The following is a 16,111-nucleotide window of genomic DNA, read 5'->3' on the forward strand; positions in this document are numbered from 1 at the left end:
TTGCACATGCATTGATAGGACAAGGTGAATGTCATTTAGAATCTTTGTTAAGTGGGTTAAAAGTTTGCGAATGAAAATTCTCATGGTTCATGATGGCTTTTGAGCAGGCAACACAATTCATGTTGTACAAAAATATCAGGGACAAGTTAGTTTAAAAAAATCAAATCTCCAACCTAAGTTAAATTTCAGAATCACAATATGGCACGCTGAAATCTCGATAATACAGCATAATATTCCAAAAGTTGGCTATGTCAGAACTGTGGACCACAAATTTGCTCAGTGTTATAACAACATGCTGATGTGACTGATATTAGTTCATCTGTTTACAGGAATGTACACATGTAAGGAGTGGGAGTTTCCGAAAATCAATGAAGAACCATCTCATTTGAAATATCCAGTTGATGTTAAGTGCAAAGAGATTGTTAATGATGACTCAGATGATAACTGTAGTACCATAATCAGTGGTATGGGATTCTCCAACCAATGCAGTGAAGATCTGTCTCATTTGAAATATCCAGTTGATGTTCAGAGCAAAGAGATGGTTAATGACAATTCAGATGACCACTGTACTACCATATTCAGTGGTATGGGATTCTCCAATCAGAGCAGTGAAGAGCAGTCTCATTTGAAATATCCAGTAGATGCTCAGAGCAAAGACATGGTTAATGACAATTCAGATGATGACTGTAGTACCGTAATCAGCGGTATGGGATTCTCTAACCAACCTGGAATCATAATTCAGACCACAAATACTGATGAATCCAAAAAGCAGAAATGGGACAAAAAACATGCTTGCAGTTTCTGTGGTAAATTAATTGGGAAGATTGCACGTCATTATGAAGCATGTCATTCAGATGAACAGGAGGTTGTAAGCATCCTTTTGCTTCCAAAGAATTCACAGGAGCGTAGACGAGGTTGGAATGTGCTGTGCAACGAAGGTGACTTTAAACATAACTTAGATGTGTATAAAAAAGGTGAAGGAGTATTGATTCCTAAATATAGACCATCAAATTGTGCTTTGCCTGGCAGAAAACGTGATGCATCTGAGCTTGTTCCTTGTCCTTCTTGCAAAGGTTTATATTGCGAAAAGGAACTGGCAGAGCATCAGAAACAGTATTGCATTACCAAATCTTCAAGGAGTTTAAAGAAGAAAAGAAGTGCTGTGAAGGAAGGGAAATTATTGCTTCCTATTCCTAAAAATATGACAGAAACATTTTACTCTAATGTGATCAACAGTATGAAAAATGATGAAATCTCAAAAATAGTGAAAAATGACCTTCTCATAATTAACTATGGCCAACGCCTTTGGAACAAAAAGGATATTGAAGAGCACACAGCAAATTTTGTTTCAAACAAAATGCGGGAACTTGGTCGATTTTTGAAAGAGGTGAAGAAAATGGCAGGTGTTAGAACTTTAGAAGAATGTTTTGATTCTAGTCAATTTGAATCAGTCACGAAGAGTGTGAAAAAAATGGCAGAATATAGTGAAAAAACTAACGCATATAGAAAACCTAGCGTTGCATTGAAGCTTGGATATTCCCTGAAGAAGTGTGCCCAAATAATTCGAAGTGAGGGGCTAAAAGAGAAAAATCAGCAGAAAGTGGAAAAAGGAAATACATTTGTCCAGTTGTATGAAAGTGATTGGGGAGATCTTGTTTCATGTACAGCTCGTCAAAGTCTGGAAAGCAAGAAATTTAATAATCCTTTAACCATCCCATTCTGTGGAGATGTGAAGGAACTTTATGATTATGTAAAGAAAACTAGTACAGACCTCAGAGAGGAAATCAAGAGCAATACAGATGTTTATGCTAGTTTAGCCAAAGTAACCCTATGTGAAATCAACCTTTTTAACAGAAAAAGGGGAGGAGAAGTGCAGAGAATGAAAGTGTCAGAGTTTGAAAGAGCAGGTGAAGTATCATGCGCACCACTTAATGAAGAGGTCAGGACATCATTATCCGACATAGAACAAAGACTTTGTGATAGTCTGATGAGAGTTGAAGTGAGGGGTAAATTTGGAAAAAGAGTTGCCATCCTTCTGACTCCAAACATGATTGAAAATATAAGAACTCTTCTCAAATATAGAAAGGCAGCAAATGTTGACCAGTCCGAGTACTTGTTTGCAAGGCCAGGTAATGCCCAACATCCTTACAGAGGTCCAGATGTATTACGAGAACTGTGTAACAACTGTAACCTTGAGTATCCGGATGCAATAACATGGACAGGACTTAGAAAACATGTAGCAACCATTGCACAGGTTATGGAAATTACTGAAAGTATGCAAGATCAGCTTGCTGGATTTCTTGGCCATGATATACGCATTCATAGAGACTTTTACCGATTACCCTTGTCAGTCTTGCAGAAATCAAAGGTGGCCCAAGTTCTCATGAAGGCCAGCTCCCAAGAAGACTTAAAGGAATTGGAAAAGAGTCCAAAGGAGTGGAAAATTGAAACTGGTGGTAGGTAAAATTTTAGTTTTTCTGGCTGTAAGGCAAAGTGGGTTTATCGGTGACTGTGTCTGTTGTACTGTGAATGTTCATCTTTCAACTATTGCTTGTTACTTCTGTCCATATTCGGATCAGATTTCAGTCAGATATGGAATATGGGTTTATTTCGTCAGATTGAACCTGATTAAATGACTTGATTACACTTCGTAAGCCATATTCCTGATCCGATTTTGTTGAAACTTGGACGACATGCTTATATCTTTTAAGATCTCTGAAGAGTTCATTAATAAACGAGGTTAACAGTTTTTACCTCTGAATGCTATTTATCTTTAAAATTTGGAACATATCCTTATATCAAGTTCTTGCTTTGATGCGTTAGATGCACCCATATCAATAAGTTCATGTTGCATCTGTATTTTAATTTGGTTTGTCTACCTTTTCTACGTTGCATTGCGAAATACCTGCTGAAATGAGGGTTGACCAGTATGCAGTCTGTTTTTGTCCATCCAACATGAACACTGGATTCATATTTAATATACTTGTTTGGAACAAAGTCACTCACTGGTATCTCATTTAACACTTTTCCAGTTCCTATAATCTGATATACATCATAACTTTAAAAATAAACTGCTTTCATTTCTGTGATAAGCCAGATAAATGTCAGAGAAAGTGGCAACATTTGTCACGTTTGTCAACAAAGCACTATTAAGTAATGTGTAATTGCTAAATAAGACGCAGATCTGATATGGAAATGCTTATAGTGCATCCTTTTCGTGTTTAACAAGGTAATCAAGCAGTATTTCTTGGGGCAAAATTTGGTGCCTACCAATCAAATTCTAGCAGTTTAGCATTAATACATTTCAATTCTATTTCAGATTGTACCCCCTGTTAACTTCAATAATTAATAATGTTCTGAAGGATTAGATTTTAATTGTTAAATAGTTTTACAAACAAGTAAGATAGGATATGACACCAAATCTGGCAAGACTTTCAGTGACAGATTAAAAACATTAAACAGACCCTGCCAACCCTTATGATTTTGCCTTAAGTCTTACGAAAATGACCCTTCAAATACGGACTTGTGGAATAAAAGCAAGAACTACAGAAAAATGATTGTTGCTCAAAAATCTGGATAATTGGTTCATCTGCGTTTGAATTAGAATTAGAGGAATATGGGAACCAGACTAACTTTACTGCAGTACCTCAGACACTTTAAACTGCACATTTTTTTCATGATATGATTGCTGTTGTCATGGGAAATGGAAAATAATTCCAGGAATTATGTCAAGTTGAGATACAGCAACAGCCCATTGAGCTGCATCGGGTTTGGAACTGAAGTTTGTGCAACTGTACTAATGGTAAATAAGGTCTACTTTACAAAATTTTTAGTTGAACATAATGTTTACCAGTAGTAGTTTGTGATATTTTGTTATACCTTACTGAAAACTGGTTAAACTTACAGAAAAAATAAACTGCCTTACTGAGATGGTCTCATCAGGGTTGGCAGGTGGGATACTAGTTAGACAATTGGGAAGCATCTATTTATCTACCAACATATTTATAAATGTCTGAATTTGAAGTTTTACAATTTTTCATTAGGCCTAAACTGCTAAGGGAGGAAAATATTTCTTTCTGATTTCCAGATCAACCCTATTTTTCCCCTGCTGTTGCTATACATGTTTCCAACTATGACAAAAAGAAAATGAAAAAATTCTGGACTTTCTGAATGTTGTGACCATTTTTAAGAATGTGCATGTCAAACTATATACAGTATCATGTTCAATAATAATGACAAGTTCTTTAACCAAAAGGTTTAAAACAGATCATTCATCAGTTATTGGTAAATGTCAGGGGTTTGGTGTGGTGTGAAAATTCATGGTTTTCAACCATAACAAGAGTGGGGGTAGTGGAGGCTTTGTGTGATAATTGGGCCTTAGGGGCCGTCCATTTAGTACATACACATGGTGGGGGCAAGGAGGGTTAACTCAAATGCATATGCCTGCGTATAGGGTGGGGGTCTACTGATAATGTACATACGCATAGGAAACTTGAGTGGTGACACCTTGATGATAATTTGTCTAATACGTAAACTGTTCAATTGGGTTCAGTTGGCATTTGAATTTTAGCAGACACTAGACAAACTTTTTTAAAGGTACGAAGCTTATTTCTTTGATGCAGCCAGACATTCAACATCTGTGGACTGTTTTATTAAACACATTAATATCATCAATTCTTGATCGTTTCTGAATGGATTAAATATAGGCTGTTCTGTAGAATTAGGGGGGCAGTGCATCAAGCGTATGCAGGTGGGGGTGTGTAAAAAAGTATGCATGTGTACATGGAGGGGGAGGGGTTAAGCTTTTGCCAGATTTTTGCATACGTACTAAATGGATGGCCCCTTATGGGAAAGATTAATAGCGGATTGCAGTTGGAAATAACATGTCAGCCCAAGTACCATCCATTCCAATGCTGATCCCTTCAGTTATGACCCATGTCCCTATGAATGAAATGAGGGAATGATTTTTACTGGCCCTTGGTGGCAGATAGGTCTAAAGTTATACTGGCTGCCATATATAGCCTATCTTATGCTGAGAAATAGCATTAAACCCCAAAGCAACAACACACCTTTACTGATTGACTGGCCTAAGTTTTAATTTTGTGTTTGTATGAAACAGGAAACATGTTTTAATCTTATGAACATTGCAAAAATGAAACCAGTTGTTTATGAATTAACATAGCTTCTCGGTGAGTGTTGCAGGTAGAATTTAAATTACAATGATCCCTCAGGGGGCTGAGTGGTCTAAAGTGCTCTCCTTTACTGATCCCTGCCACCACACCTCTGTCCACATGGGATCAAGGATCGACCTTGGCCAATGCAAGTCAGTGAGAAAACTTTTCATTAGCTTCTCATGGGGTATGTGGTTCTTGCAGGGGTTTCCCCAGGTTCATCCTTCACCAGTTATACTGGCCACCATGTATAGTCTATCATGTGCTGAAAATGGCACTCACCCCTCCCCCCAAAAAAACCCTCCTAATATAAAGAATGATCCTTATTTTTAAGGTCACCGTGGGATATTTTAATTCATACCAATCATAATTTAATAGTAACAAGAAGAATTAAATAATGCAAGTCTGTCATTTGTATCTTATATCATGAAAATTATTTTGTCAGATATTATTGTGCCAGAAGAAGAAAATGGAGATATTGCAAAAGAAGAAATTAAAACAGGAAATGGGCCAACAGAGCAAGGGGAAATCTCAGATGAACTTAAAGAGAATGCAGAAATTCCAGGTAAAATGTGATGATAATATAAAAATATTGACATTGATAATTTTTAAACTCATTAATAAGGATAGAACTTTGTGATGTCATGGTTAAGGGTTTGGCGATAGACATACTTGAAGATTGATTGGTAAAATCAGATGAGCAAATCATGGATTGCAATTTTCATAATCTGTTATAAATGACTGTGGTAGTATTGGTTCTTGGGATATACTGTTCAGATTTGCCATTATTTTTCAATGTGTACACAGCACAGAAGTGAAATTAATGTTAATTTTTTGCATTAAAAATGTAATTAAAAATATGTAGCTTCTGTCACTAGAATCAACCAATAGATTTGTGAGATAATGTTGACTGGATAAACTTCAAATATCATTAAAAGCTGATGACTTTAATAATTTGTGTAATGTGTTTCTATTTAATGAAATTTCTCCAGGGTATATATGTAGATAAATACTTTCTCCATTTATCAATTTATGTTTATGTATAGTTGAAAGTTACAAAAAGTGGGGCAGATGACATATCCAACAAAACAGCTAGTTTACACTTTATCAGCTCTAATTTCACAATCTATTTTTAAATAAATATGAACTTATAAAATTATTCTGATTTTTGTAATGTAAAGCCATTACCAAAGTCTCTGCACTGAGAAGACCTCTGATGCGTGTATTGTTTTGGTAATGAGGATTGTTTTGCTTCCATTCTATTGTACAGTTGTTGTTTTGGGTCTAATGCCTATTTTCAATGCATGATATGCTATACATGGCAGTCATTATAACTGATAGAGGAAGAGCCCCCAAAACCCCTGGTAAGAACCACCAAGTCACTGGAAGCAACTGACATTGGCTGGACTTGAGATTGAGTCTCAAAGGTGAGATGGCAGTGATTGGTAAAGTTGAGTATTTTAGACCCCAGGCCCCACTTTCATTCTGCATTTTGTTACTTAAAATAGAGAAGCTGCCAGGGTACATGAGTGTGCAAATTGTGCAAAAATTTGTGTGAATTTGAAAGCAGTGAAGCGCAAGAACTCCCGCAAATTAGCTCAAGGGTCATGTGTATACTCAGCATGGTATAGAATTTTATTCATCTTCTAACCCTTGAAGCATTCCACAAAATATATGTCGTGCTGCTGGTCAAGATCTTGTATGCTTACTTACCAATGTTGTTTTTCAGGTAGGTAACTATTACACATCTGGGTACTTCAGCTTGACATGAAGGGTGTTAAGCTTAATTTAATAGGTACATTAGGCTTTGGAACAAGCATTTTGCTATAGTTTTAACTTTGCATTCATCAAGGCAGTTATACAGATTCTTGTTTAAAATATGGGCCACCTAGACAACCCCACATGGCGGACTATCAATATGGTTCATCATTAGGTGATGATTTCCTTTTTGCAAATAGTGGCTGAAGTTGGTGATGATGACAATGATTTTGAAAGTTTGAAGTATTTCATAACAGAGAATGTGTTACTGGAAATGATGTTGTATCAAGACAAATGTACGTTTGGTTTGGTGTTGTTGGTTTTAACACCATTTCAAGCATATGACAGGCTATACGTGGCAGTCAGTATATTTGGTGGAAGAAGAACCACCAACCCATGGAAAGCTACACATGTTGGTCAAGCCAAAAGTTGAACCCATGCGGACAAATGTGGATGAGCTGTAAAGAGGAGCATTTAGGTCAATGAGCCATCTGGAGCTCCCAACCAAAAGTGCTTCCATGAGAATGGTGTAGAGGTATCAGAACAGGTCCATGTTGTTGTATTACTTACTGGTATTTTAAAACTCCTATCCAGTATTACTTTAATGTTACCTTTTTAAGCCGATTTCCAACACTTCTGATGGTTAAAGTTAAAATAAATTAGTTTGTCCATGTAATTAAACTTGCCCCCCCCCCCATTATCTTCTGCAGATATTTTGTTGTGGCATGTGTGGCACCAGTTGTAGAGGATATGAATCTTAGTTGCTGTTTCCTCAGGTTAGTAGAGCATCATTCCCTTGGTGGAATTTTGTTTAAAGTTTTTCCTTAGTCTTATCAACATAATTATTTTGATATCTCAGAAATCATCTTATATTTTTCAGTTCTTGAATCTAGAAAGATATGTACCAGCACTATACCAGTTGCAGTATCGACAAAGAGACATAAAATCACCAAATCAAGAACTCGACGAAGACCTTGGACAAGTCAAGAAAGGAATGCTGTGCTCCAACACTTGGGTTGCTTCATCAGGATGCTCAAAGTGCCTAGGCAAGAAGATGTACTTAATGTTCTTGCAAAAGAACCATGCCTTGGATCAAGATCATGGCGAAATATTAAGGACTTTGTTTACTATCAGATACAAAGGGCCAAAATAAATATGAAGTTGTAATGTCATTTGCACAGCAAGTGATTATTTGTCTTTTAAGTTAAAATTGACAGTAAGTCACATTCACATTTATTTAAAAACCTATTTATTGCTGCATGTTAACTTGGCTGTTAGTTTTGAAAAGGGGCCCCGAGTGGCCGAGTGGTCTAAAGCGCTCTCCGTTACGGATCACTGCCATCTCACCTCTGTCTGCGTGGGTTCGAGTCTCGGATTCGGCCAATGTGGGTATGTGAGAAAGCTTGCCAGTAGCTTCTCGTGGGTCGGTGGTTCTTTCCGGGGTTTTCCCGGGTTCTTCCTCCACCATTAATACTGGCCGCCATGTATGGCCTATCGTGTGCTGAAAAGTGGCGTTAAACCCAACAACAACAACAGTTTTGAAAACTCTAAAAAAAAACAATGTGGAAATCTTGTGTATAATTAGAGACATCATTTTAGTTTCTATTGATATGTGAGCTTTTTGATAATTTGGTAGCAGTTTTGAATGAATTTTGTTACTGACATTTTTAAATCAGTTCACAAACAAAATAAAATCACTGGAAATGGATCTAAAACTTGTTTTGTCAAAGTTTATCCATCTTGAAAAGTAATTGCACCACCATCACTGCAATGATGTGCCCAGCAGCTGAAGCAAAAGTTTCAGTTTTGACATAATCTAAGGTGATTCCCATGATGATGAAGACGTAAGCCATTACATAATATGTGTGGCAAACATGACAGCGCTGTGGATAAAAACACATACACACATAATCAGATTTTGGAGATAATTTTTTTTTTTGTTCATTTTAATTTTGTCAGTAGGAGATGGGATGTCCAGCACAACCATATTAATGTTTCTGCAACTGTGCAGTTGTGTATATTTGAAATCATTAAAATCTATGTTGGAAATTAAAAATTAATAAAATTAATCCATAAACAACAACATGAAATATTTGTATTTATACTAAGTAGTTTGAATATATTTATAATAACGGGTATTTAGATTTTAGCTCTACTAGTCATAGACCAAGAGAGCTAACTAGATTGTCTGTTATCTTCTGTCTGTTAAGCACAAGTTTGTCAACAAGATCCCTAAACGTGTAATAGCCATGAAACATTACATGCAGTCATCCCTAAGTCTAGTTGGTCCTAAATGAAAATGGTACTGCTGAGGCATGACCATCTTGAAAATCTTGTTGCAACTTAACCGGAATGGATGGTCAATATATCAATACGGGGATTTCACTAAAAAAAACTTACGTCTTGAATGAAAATCATGCATGTCTACTGTCCCATTTGGCAGTCATCTTGAAAATCTTGTTGCTACTCAAGAAACGAAAATTTACATAAACTTTATACATAAGGAACTTGTATGATGTCTAGGTAGTCATAACGAAGACAGTTCTGTTTCTTTTTATTGCTACTTCTGAACATCACCATGGGGTTTTTACTATAGGACATTGTATGATGTTGACTTGGTCCTAAATCTAAATTGTGTCAAACTGACATCCAATTTAGCCACAAACATGAGCCATCTTTAGTCGTATCAACATGGTATTTTCACAAAAGGAATTGTTTCGGTATCTAGTTGCATTGTTAAGAAAATTTTGAAGATCTGACATACACTATGCCCACCACAGTGGCCAGTTTGAAAATATTTGTGTCCTTATTACTCCTTGATGCAAAGCCATGCAAACATTTGGTTATTACCAGGTCATTTTGTATATGGTGCTAAATGAAAATGGTGCATATCTTTTATCCACTATCTTGTTATTGCGACTCCTCGGTAAATAGAAAGTCGTTTTGACTGGGCGTGTGTGTGACAAGATTAATTATAATATCTATTTGTCCTTATTGAAAATGTGCTGATCTGGCTTCAAATATGGCCATCATGATAGCCATCTTGAAAATCGTATCCTTACTCCTCCTAAATGGAATCTCTTATGGGGTTTCTCATCAGAAGAAATCTTACAAAATTTAGTTAGGCCTGAATGTAAATTATGTTGGTATGATATCAATATGAAAACTTTGTAAATACTGTTATCACTACTACAGAAGAATTGATATCCACATAGGGTTTTCATCAAAAGACTTTTTACGATATCGCTACATGCCAACCATTGCATTTTATGCTTGCTTGTATATGGCTATGCTTTTTTCTGTACATTAGAAAATAAAATAAATGTAAAGCAATAACAAGTTGTTTTTATCATTTTTATTATCATCTTTTTAATTCCACTCATATATTATTTGGAATTTGTCATGGTGGCACAAAGCATTCTCAATAGAATAAGTAAACTGTACTAGGTGACAATCGACGATAAAACTATTAGAATGGCTGAGTTTGAAATCGTGCTAGTCAAAATGGAAAACCATCAGCTCCGAGCATAGACACAGAAGCGGGGCATTAGCGACCAAAAACCAGTACAATGCTTTTAAATGGCTGTACTGAAGCTCCTTATACGAATTTCACTTACAAGGCTACACTCGTATAGTTGTGGGATTTGGAAAAATAATCATCAGTTGTGTGGTTTCATAATTGTTTATTTGGTTACTGAATTAGGTTAATGTCTTCCATCCCACACGACTTAGCATGGGGACCTTTTGGTAACGTTGCTTCACAGGCTCGCACGCACTCGTGTAAATCATGTAATCGAGTGTGATTCGAGCATAGTCATGGGATAACAGAAGACTTTGACCTATATCAGGAACAAAGGTTCAAAAGTCCCATAATGATGCAACTCACGCGATCTTATGGGTGGTTTAGAACTAGTGCTTGACTAGAGAAAAGGTACATTATTGATAGGCATTGTAAAGTATTTTCATATCTTGCCTTGTCTGACCCTTTGTCAAACATAGGAACAAAAGTGTTGCATTTTGCAAATGTTTCGGCTTTTGGGGAAGGTATATATTCATTACATCTCGTATGGTCCACAAGTCCTGACTTTAACACAAATTGTACACCTTTGATTACAGAAGTGTTCTCTGACTCGTGCTTGTGAAATAGCGTGCAAAAGATCACGTTCACATTCAATGTTTTCTCACTATATCAGAGCGATGAGAACAGATTTGATCATATACAGTTGAAATATTTTGACTCCTTCAGGTTCAAATTTTCATCCCGATCACATTTCTTTCCCATATCCATGGTGGTTAATGCTGTTTTGGATGTTATTAATTGCTAAATAGTTGATCAGTCGCGATTTATAACTATCAAATTTATTTTATTGGACTTTTTTTGTTCGTTCGTTTTACTACTGAATAATAAATGAACAAACTCGTGTGTTCTGGTTACTTGACAATTTTACATTCTTATTGTTCTATCCGTAAAAATACTTCTGTTTTAATCGAAGCTGCAATGGTATTGTTATAAATATATAATATAAAGCTAGATATGCACCGTCAATCGATTTAGTTGATAAAAGACGATTGATGACGTTTGGCTAGGTAGGATATGCCAGCAGTTTAAAATAGAGACTCTGATGCCTGAAATAGTTTGTTTGAGTGTAGATCACATCAAAAGAAAACAAAAAGTACATTATTAGCAACAAACGGCTAAAGCAAAAAATTAAAAATATTGAATTATAATTTTTATGGAAATGTGTTGAAACTGGGTAAGAAAGGGTATTTTTTTACATAAAAAAACATAAGTAAATTCACTGATGAATGTTGGTGCAGACTTCAACATAATTTGTTGAGATATTAAAAAGATCTTAAAATAAAAAGCCTAAATTTGATATGATCTTCTGATTAATACTTGAAAAACCTATAAATGTTGCCATATTTGGCTGTCTCTTGTAATCCATGTAGCAGTGATATTTGAGTAGAAAGTGAAATTCATTATCGTATTACAAAAACGCCATGTTCAATTTTCTAATTGTACTGCACGCGCATCTTCATGTTTCAACAGGGCGTATATGAGATGATGCTCTGAATTTAGTTCACAGGCTTACCCAGAAATAAATGGGGGATGGGTGGGGTTAAAAAAACAAGTAGGCAAACTCACTGGGATAGAACCCTCACATTTTGAGCGTTTTTAGGTCATAATTTGAACCATCTAATTGTAATAAAAACCTGCTCTTTGGGACGAAAGGCGGACTTTTAACACATTATGGCAGCCAACTTTTGATATCGGAAACAGCCGACCTTTGGATTACGAGTATGACATTCTACCAGCTGATCTGCCAATAAATATTTGTATTGTATGTGAGTGAGCATGGGCATCTTTAGGGGCTCTACAGTAACGTATGTAATTGTGATAGACATGAAAACTTCTTACTATGGCACTTGACCTTCATTTGGAGTTATGACTATTAATCTAGAAGTATGGGTTTGGTTTGTGACATGTAGCCTAGAGGTAATACATTTTTGGTGTAAACTTTCAAAAATCTTTATCATTTCAAAACCTGGACACAAAATACATAAAACCGCAAGTTGTGAAAAAATTGGCTTGGATAAGTGATTGTGACTGTAGCTGTGTGCCAAACAATCATATTAGGTAACGAATAAAACACGAGATTTGTATACAGTTTCTAGATGTCTGTCAATGTTTTCGGCTTAAATATGGAGACAAAATTTCGACCTGAGAGAGAGAGAGAGAGCAAGGTTCTTCTTTTCTTTTCCATGATAGTTCTATACTTCAATGTGTCATACAATTGGAACTTCATGTACATTTTTTTCGTATTTGGTGTTATACTGGATATGTGAAAAAGACGTGTATTTGTATTATTCTATTACGTAATGTTGGTATAATAGTTTAAAAAAACCCCAAAAAATTACATTCTTGGCACCAATGATGCTTTAAAATGCCGTTGAACAGTCGGTTGAATTGGCACCCGCTGTCGCAGACTGATTGGTGTGTTCCGGTATAAATTTTTCCGAAATAAAGCTTGAAACTTAGTTATTTTATCAATATGTTACGACCTTCATTCAAAAACGGCAAGAAAAAGGTCCAGGCCCTCTTTTTAACACGAAAATATACAAATGGATCAGAGAAAGAAAAGAAAACTCTGACATTTACAACCGTCAGCAAAGCGGTTAACATTTTAGCTAGTCCGATAAACCTAACCCCCAAATTTGTTGATACTGTTGGACTATATGTCGGTCTGATTTCACCTGGTCATTAAAATGTGCAAACCTGCATAAACTTTAGACACATACCAATAATTGGTAGCAACCATATTCCATATCTAGTGTGAAATTCAAAATGGACATATGGTTGTGCTATTGCACATGAATTTACAAGTCACCAAACAGTATTTGCTCTGGAAATATTATGCACATGTCACCAAAAGAACTCTTCAGCCGATGGTAGCTCCACAGCCGTGAGAAATGCCGATAAGTCTAGGTTCCAAGTTTTAATGAATAGCCTACATCAGCCTCTAAACCACCAATCATCAAGGGTGAGGGGCTGATTCATTGGCGTACATTTTAGCGTGGCCCTTGTTAAGGTAATACATATATAAGAACGAACCAAATTCAATCATCTTTCATTTCTTCTACACTATAAATTGATTATTTATTGCATTATATTGTTGCATTCTAAGATGATTTGCTTCATGACCCCAGTTTCAAGTGAGTGTTTTTGGACCCCATTTCGGGTGCGAGAGTATATCACGTGATTAGTGACTTCCAGGTCCCCAATTTCCAGGACTACTGTCAAAATCATCAAGAGCTATTATTTTAAAAATACAAATAATATCTTTAAATTTAAGTGTGTGTCTAATTTCAGAAGGCCAGGTTTTTGTTATTTTTGACAGTATTTAGTAGATACGACAATAAGAAACATGGGACCCCAGTTTCAGAGATATCTGTCAAAGACCCCACTTTGACGTTAAAACATGTATGTGTGTGTGTGTGTGTGTCTTTTTCAAAGGCAAATACAAAACATAGACAAGACAAACAAATAAAACAGAAAAACGGTTCTGTTTGCGAAACTTAACGTACGGTTTCTACAGGAATTCAACCTTTTAACTCTATTATCATTATTTTAATACATCACTAATGATTAATGTACGGAAATTCATAATTGATGTTGAATCAACTGCACACGGTCGCGAGAATGTTTATAAATGCGTTTCATTGCGCCATTGGTGTATAACAATTTGATATACCAGTAGTATTGCTTTACACACACACACACACACTCACACACACACATGTATAAAATTTTCATTAAAAGGAAACGAGGCTTGCCGAATTTCCTTTTAATGAAAAATTTATACAACGAGTGGTATATCATTGATACAGCATACGTACTATACATATATTTTATTTATATCACATACAAATACACATATTTGCACTTTAAATGGAGTTAGATATACTCCGGGTAACTGTGTATTGACCAAGTGAATATACTCCTCACATCCCTGCGACTGTGTACGCTACAAAATGTAGTTCTACGATTTTTCTTGTTGTTCACAATCACATATGAAAATTGATTTTCTTTTTAAGTTTCTATTTTTATTCACATTTATTAAACCAGTATAAAGCACTCATGATCGAAACATGAAATATGGTTTTTATGAAGCAAGTATTGCACTACAAACACGGTTAGCTTCTTGTACACTGAACCTGAACTGAGGCATTCACGTACTAGCGTATGGAAATTAGCGTGGAATAGAAACTAAGCGAAATGACGAGTGAACAAAAGGTAATTAAAATAGTTTAATATATTGATAGTTCATATAAATCATTATTCTACTTTAATTAACATTTCTAAAAACTATACTACTCCCCCCACCTTTCGACGGTTTGACTAAACTTAACCATCACTCATAGGTCCAGAGACATCGTCGTATGACGCAAGCGAAAATCCCCAACGCTCGTATTTTCATGGACTTTCGCCCGTATCTAGCTACGATAAAAGAGAGGGGGGGGGGGACAGGGGCGACCATTTGACATTTTTATATTTGTTAAATTCATAATCGATTTTTAGAACATTATAATAGGTTTTAAAATACAACAACTGAGGATTTAATAAGCTACAGTATGTATGCCTCGTAACCGACAAATTTAACATACTGGCACTTTAAATGCCATTTTATTTTTAATATATGTGGTATAAATATATTTATACCACATACATTATAAATAACACGGATTTTAAAGTGTTGTTATAAAGCAATTTGATATACCAATACTATTGGTATATTTATACCACATACATTATAAATAATATGGCTCTTAAAGTGTTGTTATAAAGCAATTTAATATACCAATACTACTGGTGTATCAAATTGTGGTCCGCCCATGGCGTAATAATACGCATACATAAACATTCTCGGAACTGTATGCTGTTGGATCTATTCATATAGATCAATGATGAATTTCCGCTCACTAATCATTAGTGATATGAAAATAACGATAAAAATTAATTATAATCCCCGTTTTTCTAAATGAATTTAACACGGTACACACTTTACCCTCAATCCCTTCCTTTTCCGTTTTCCCCTCCCCTCCCCTCTCATGCACAAGGAACAAAATATGCATAAATCTTGAGAGAAAAAAAGAAGAAATTGGGCTGGATAAAAAACAACGGTATGTTCACATTTCCCTTGGGACCTATCTAAAATGTTTATTTAATCAAAGATACAAAGTTGCAATTGCAGGTCGACACAGTAAGGTAAATGTCTTGGTTACGGGGCACATATATGTAATGTATTTAAGGCTTTGTTAATGTTTGTTGTTGTTTCTTAAACATATTATACGGTTCTAAAACTCGATTATTAATAATTAAATATGAAAATATTAAAAGGCCGCCCCCTCCCTCCTCTCTCCGTTGACCATCGTATCAAGATAAGGGCGAAAATCTACGAAAAGAGGAGAATAGAGGATTTTCGCATATGTAATACTACAACGTCTATGGACCTATGAAGAACGATGGTAAGTTAACTGAGAGAGAGAGAGAGAGAGAGAGAGAGAGAGAGAGAGAGAGAGTAGTAGTAGTAGTAGTAGTAATGTTAATTAAAGCAGGATAATGACTTAGATCAACTTTAAATAAATTAAAAAATTTTAATCACATCTTGTCGGTTCGTCGC

General features: G+C 35.6%; 1 protein-coding gene across 1 annotated transcript; it reads left to right on the forward strand.

Annotated features, from left to right (window-relative positions):
- The first annotated feature begins 1,420 nt into the window (after positions 1 to 1,420).
- Positions 1,421 to 12,672, forward strand: LOC149804598 (uncharacterized). The gene is made up of 3 exons (XM_089942087.1): positions 1,421 to 2,456; positions 5,617 to 5,736; positions 7,810 to 12,672. The coding sequence occupies exons 1-3, from the start codon at positions 1,472 to 1,474 to the stop codon at positions 8,094 to 8,096; spliced, it is 1,392 nt and encodes a 463-aa protein (XP_089798213.1). The 5' UTR covers positions 1,421 to 1,471; the 3' UTR covers positions 8,097 to 12,672.
- Positions 12,673 to 16,111: the final 3,439 nt, after the last annotated feature.

Source organism: Sinohyriopsis cumingii, chromosome 2 (genome assembly GCF_028554795.1).
Source record: "Sinohyriopsis cumingii isolate HCF-2022 chromosome 2, ASM2855479v2, whole genome shotgun sequence".
In the NCBI taxonomy this organism is placed as follows: Eukaryota; Metazoa; Mollusca; class Bivalvia; order Unionida; family Unionidae; genus Sinohyriopsis; species Sinohyriopsis cumingii.

What these genes read in the sequence shown, in the direction of transcription:
- LOC149804598 (XM_089942087.1), top strand. Translation starts at nt 1,472, where the DNA reads ATGGCAGAATATAGTGAAAAAACTAACGCATATAGAAAACCTAGCGTT. An exon ending in GTGGAAAATTGAAACTGGTG is followed by an intron (nt 2,457 to 5,616) that starts GTAGGTAAAATT and finishes TTATTTTGTCAG; the next exon opens with ATATTATTGTGCCAGAAGAA. An exon ending in AGAGAATGCAGAAATTCCAG is followed by an intron (nt 5,737 to 7,809) that starts GTAAAATGTGAT and finishes TATATTTTTCAG; the next exon opens with TTCTTGAATCTAGAAAGATA.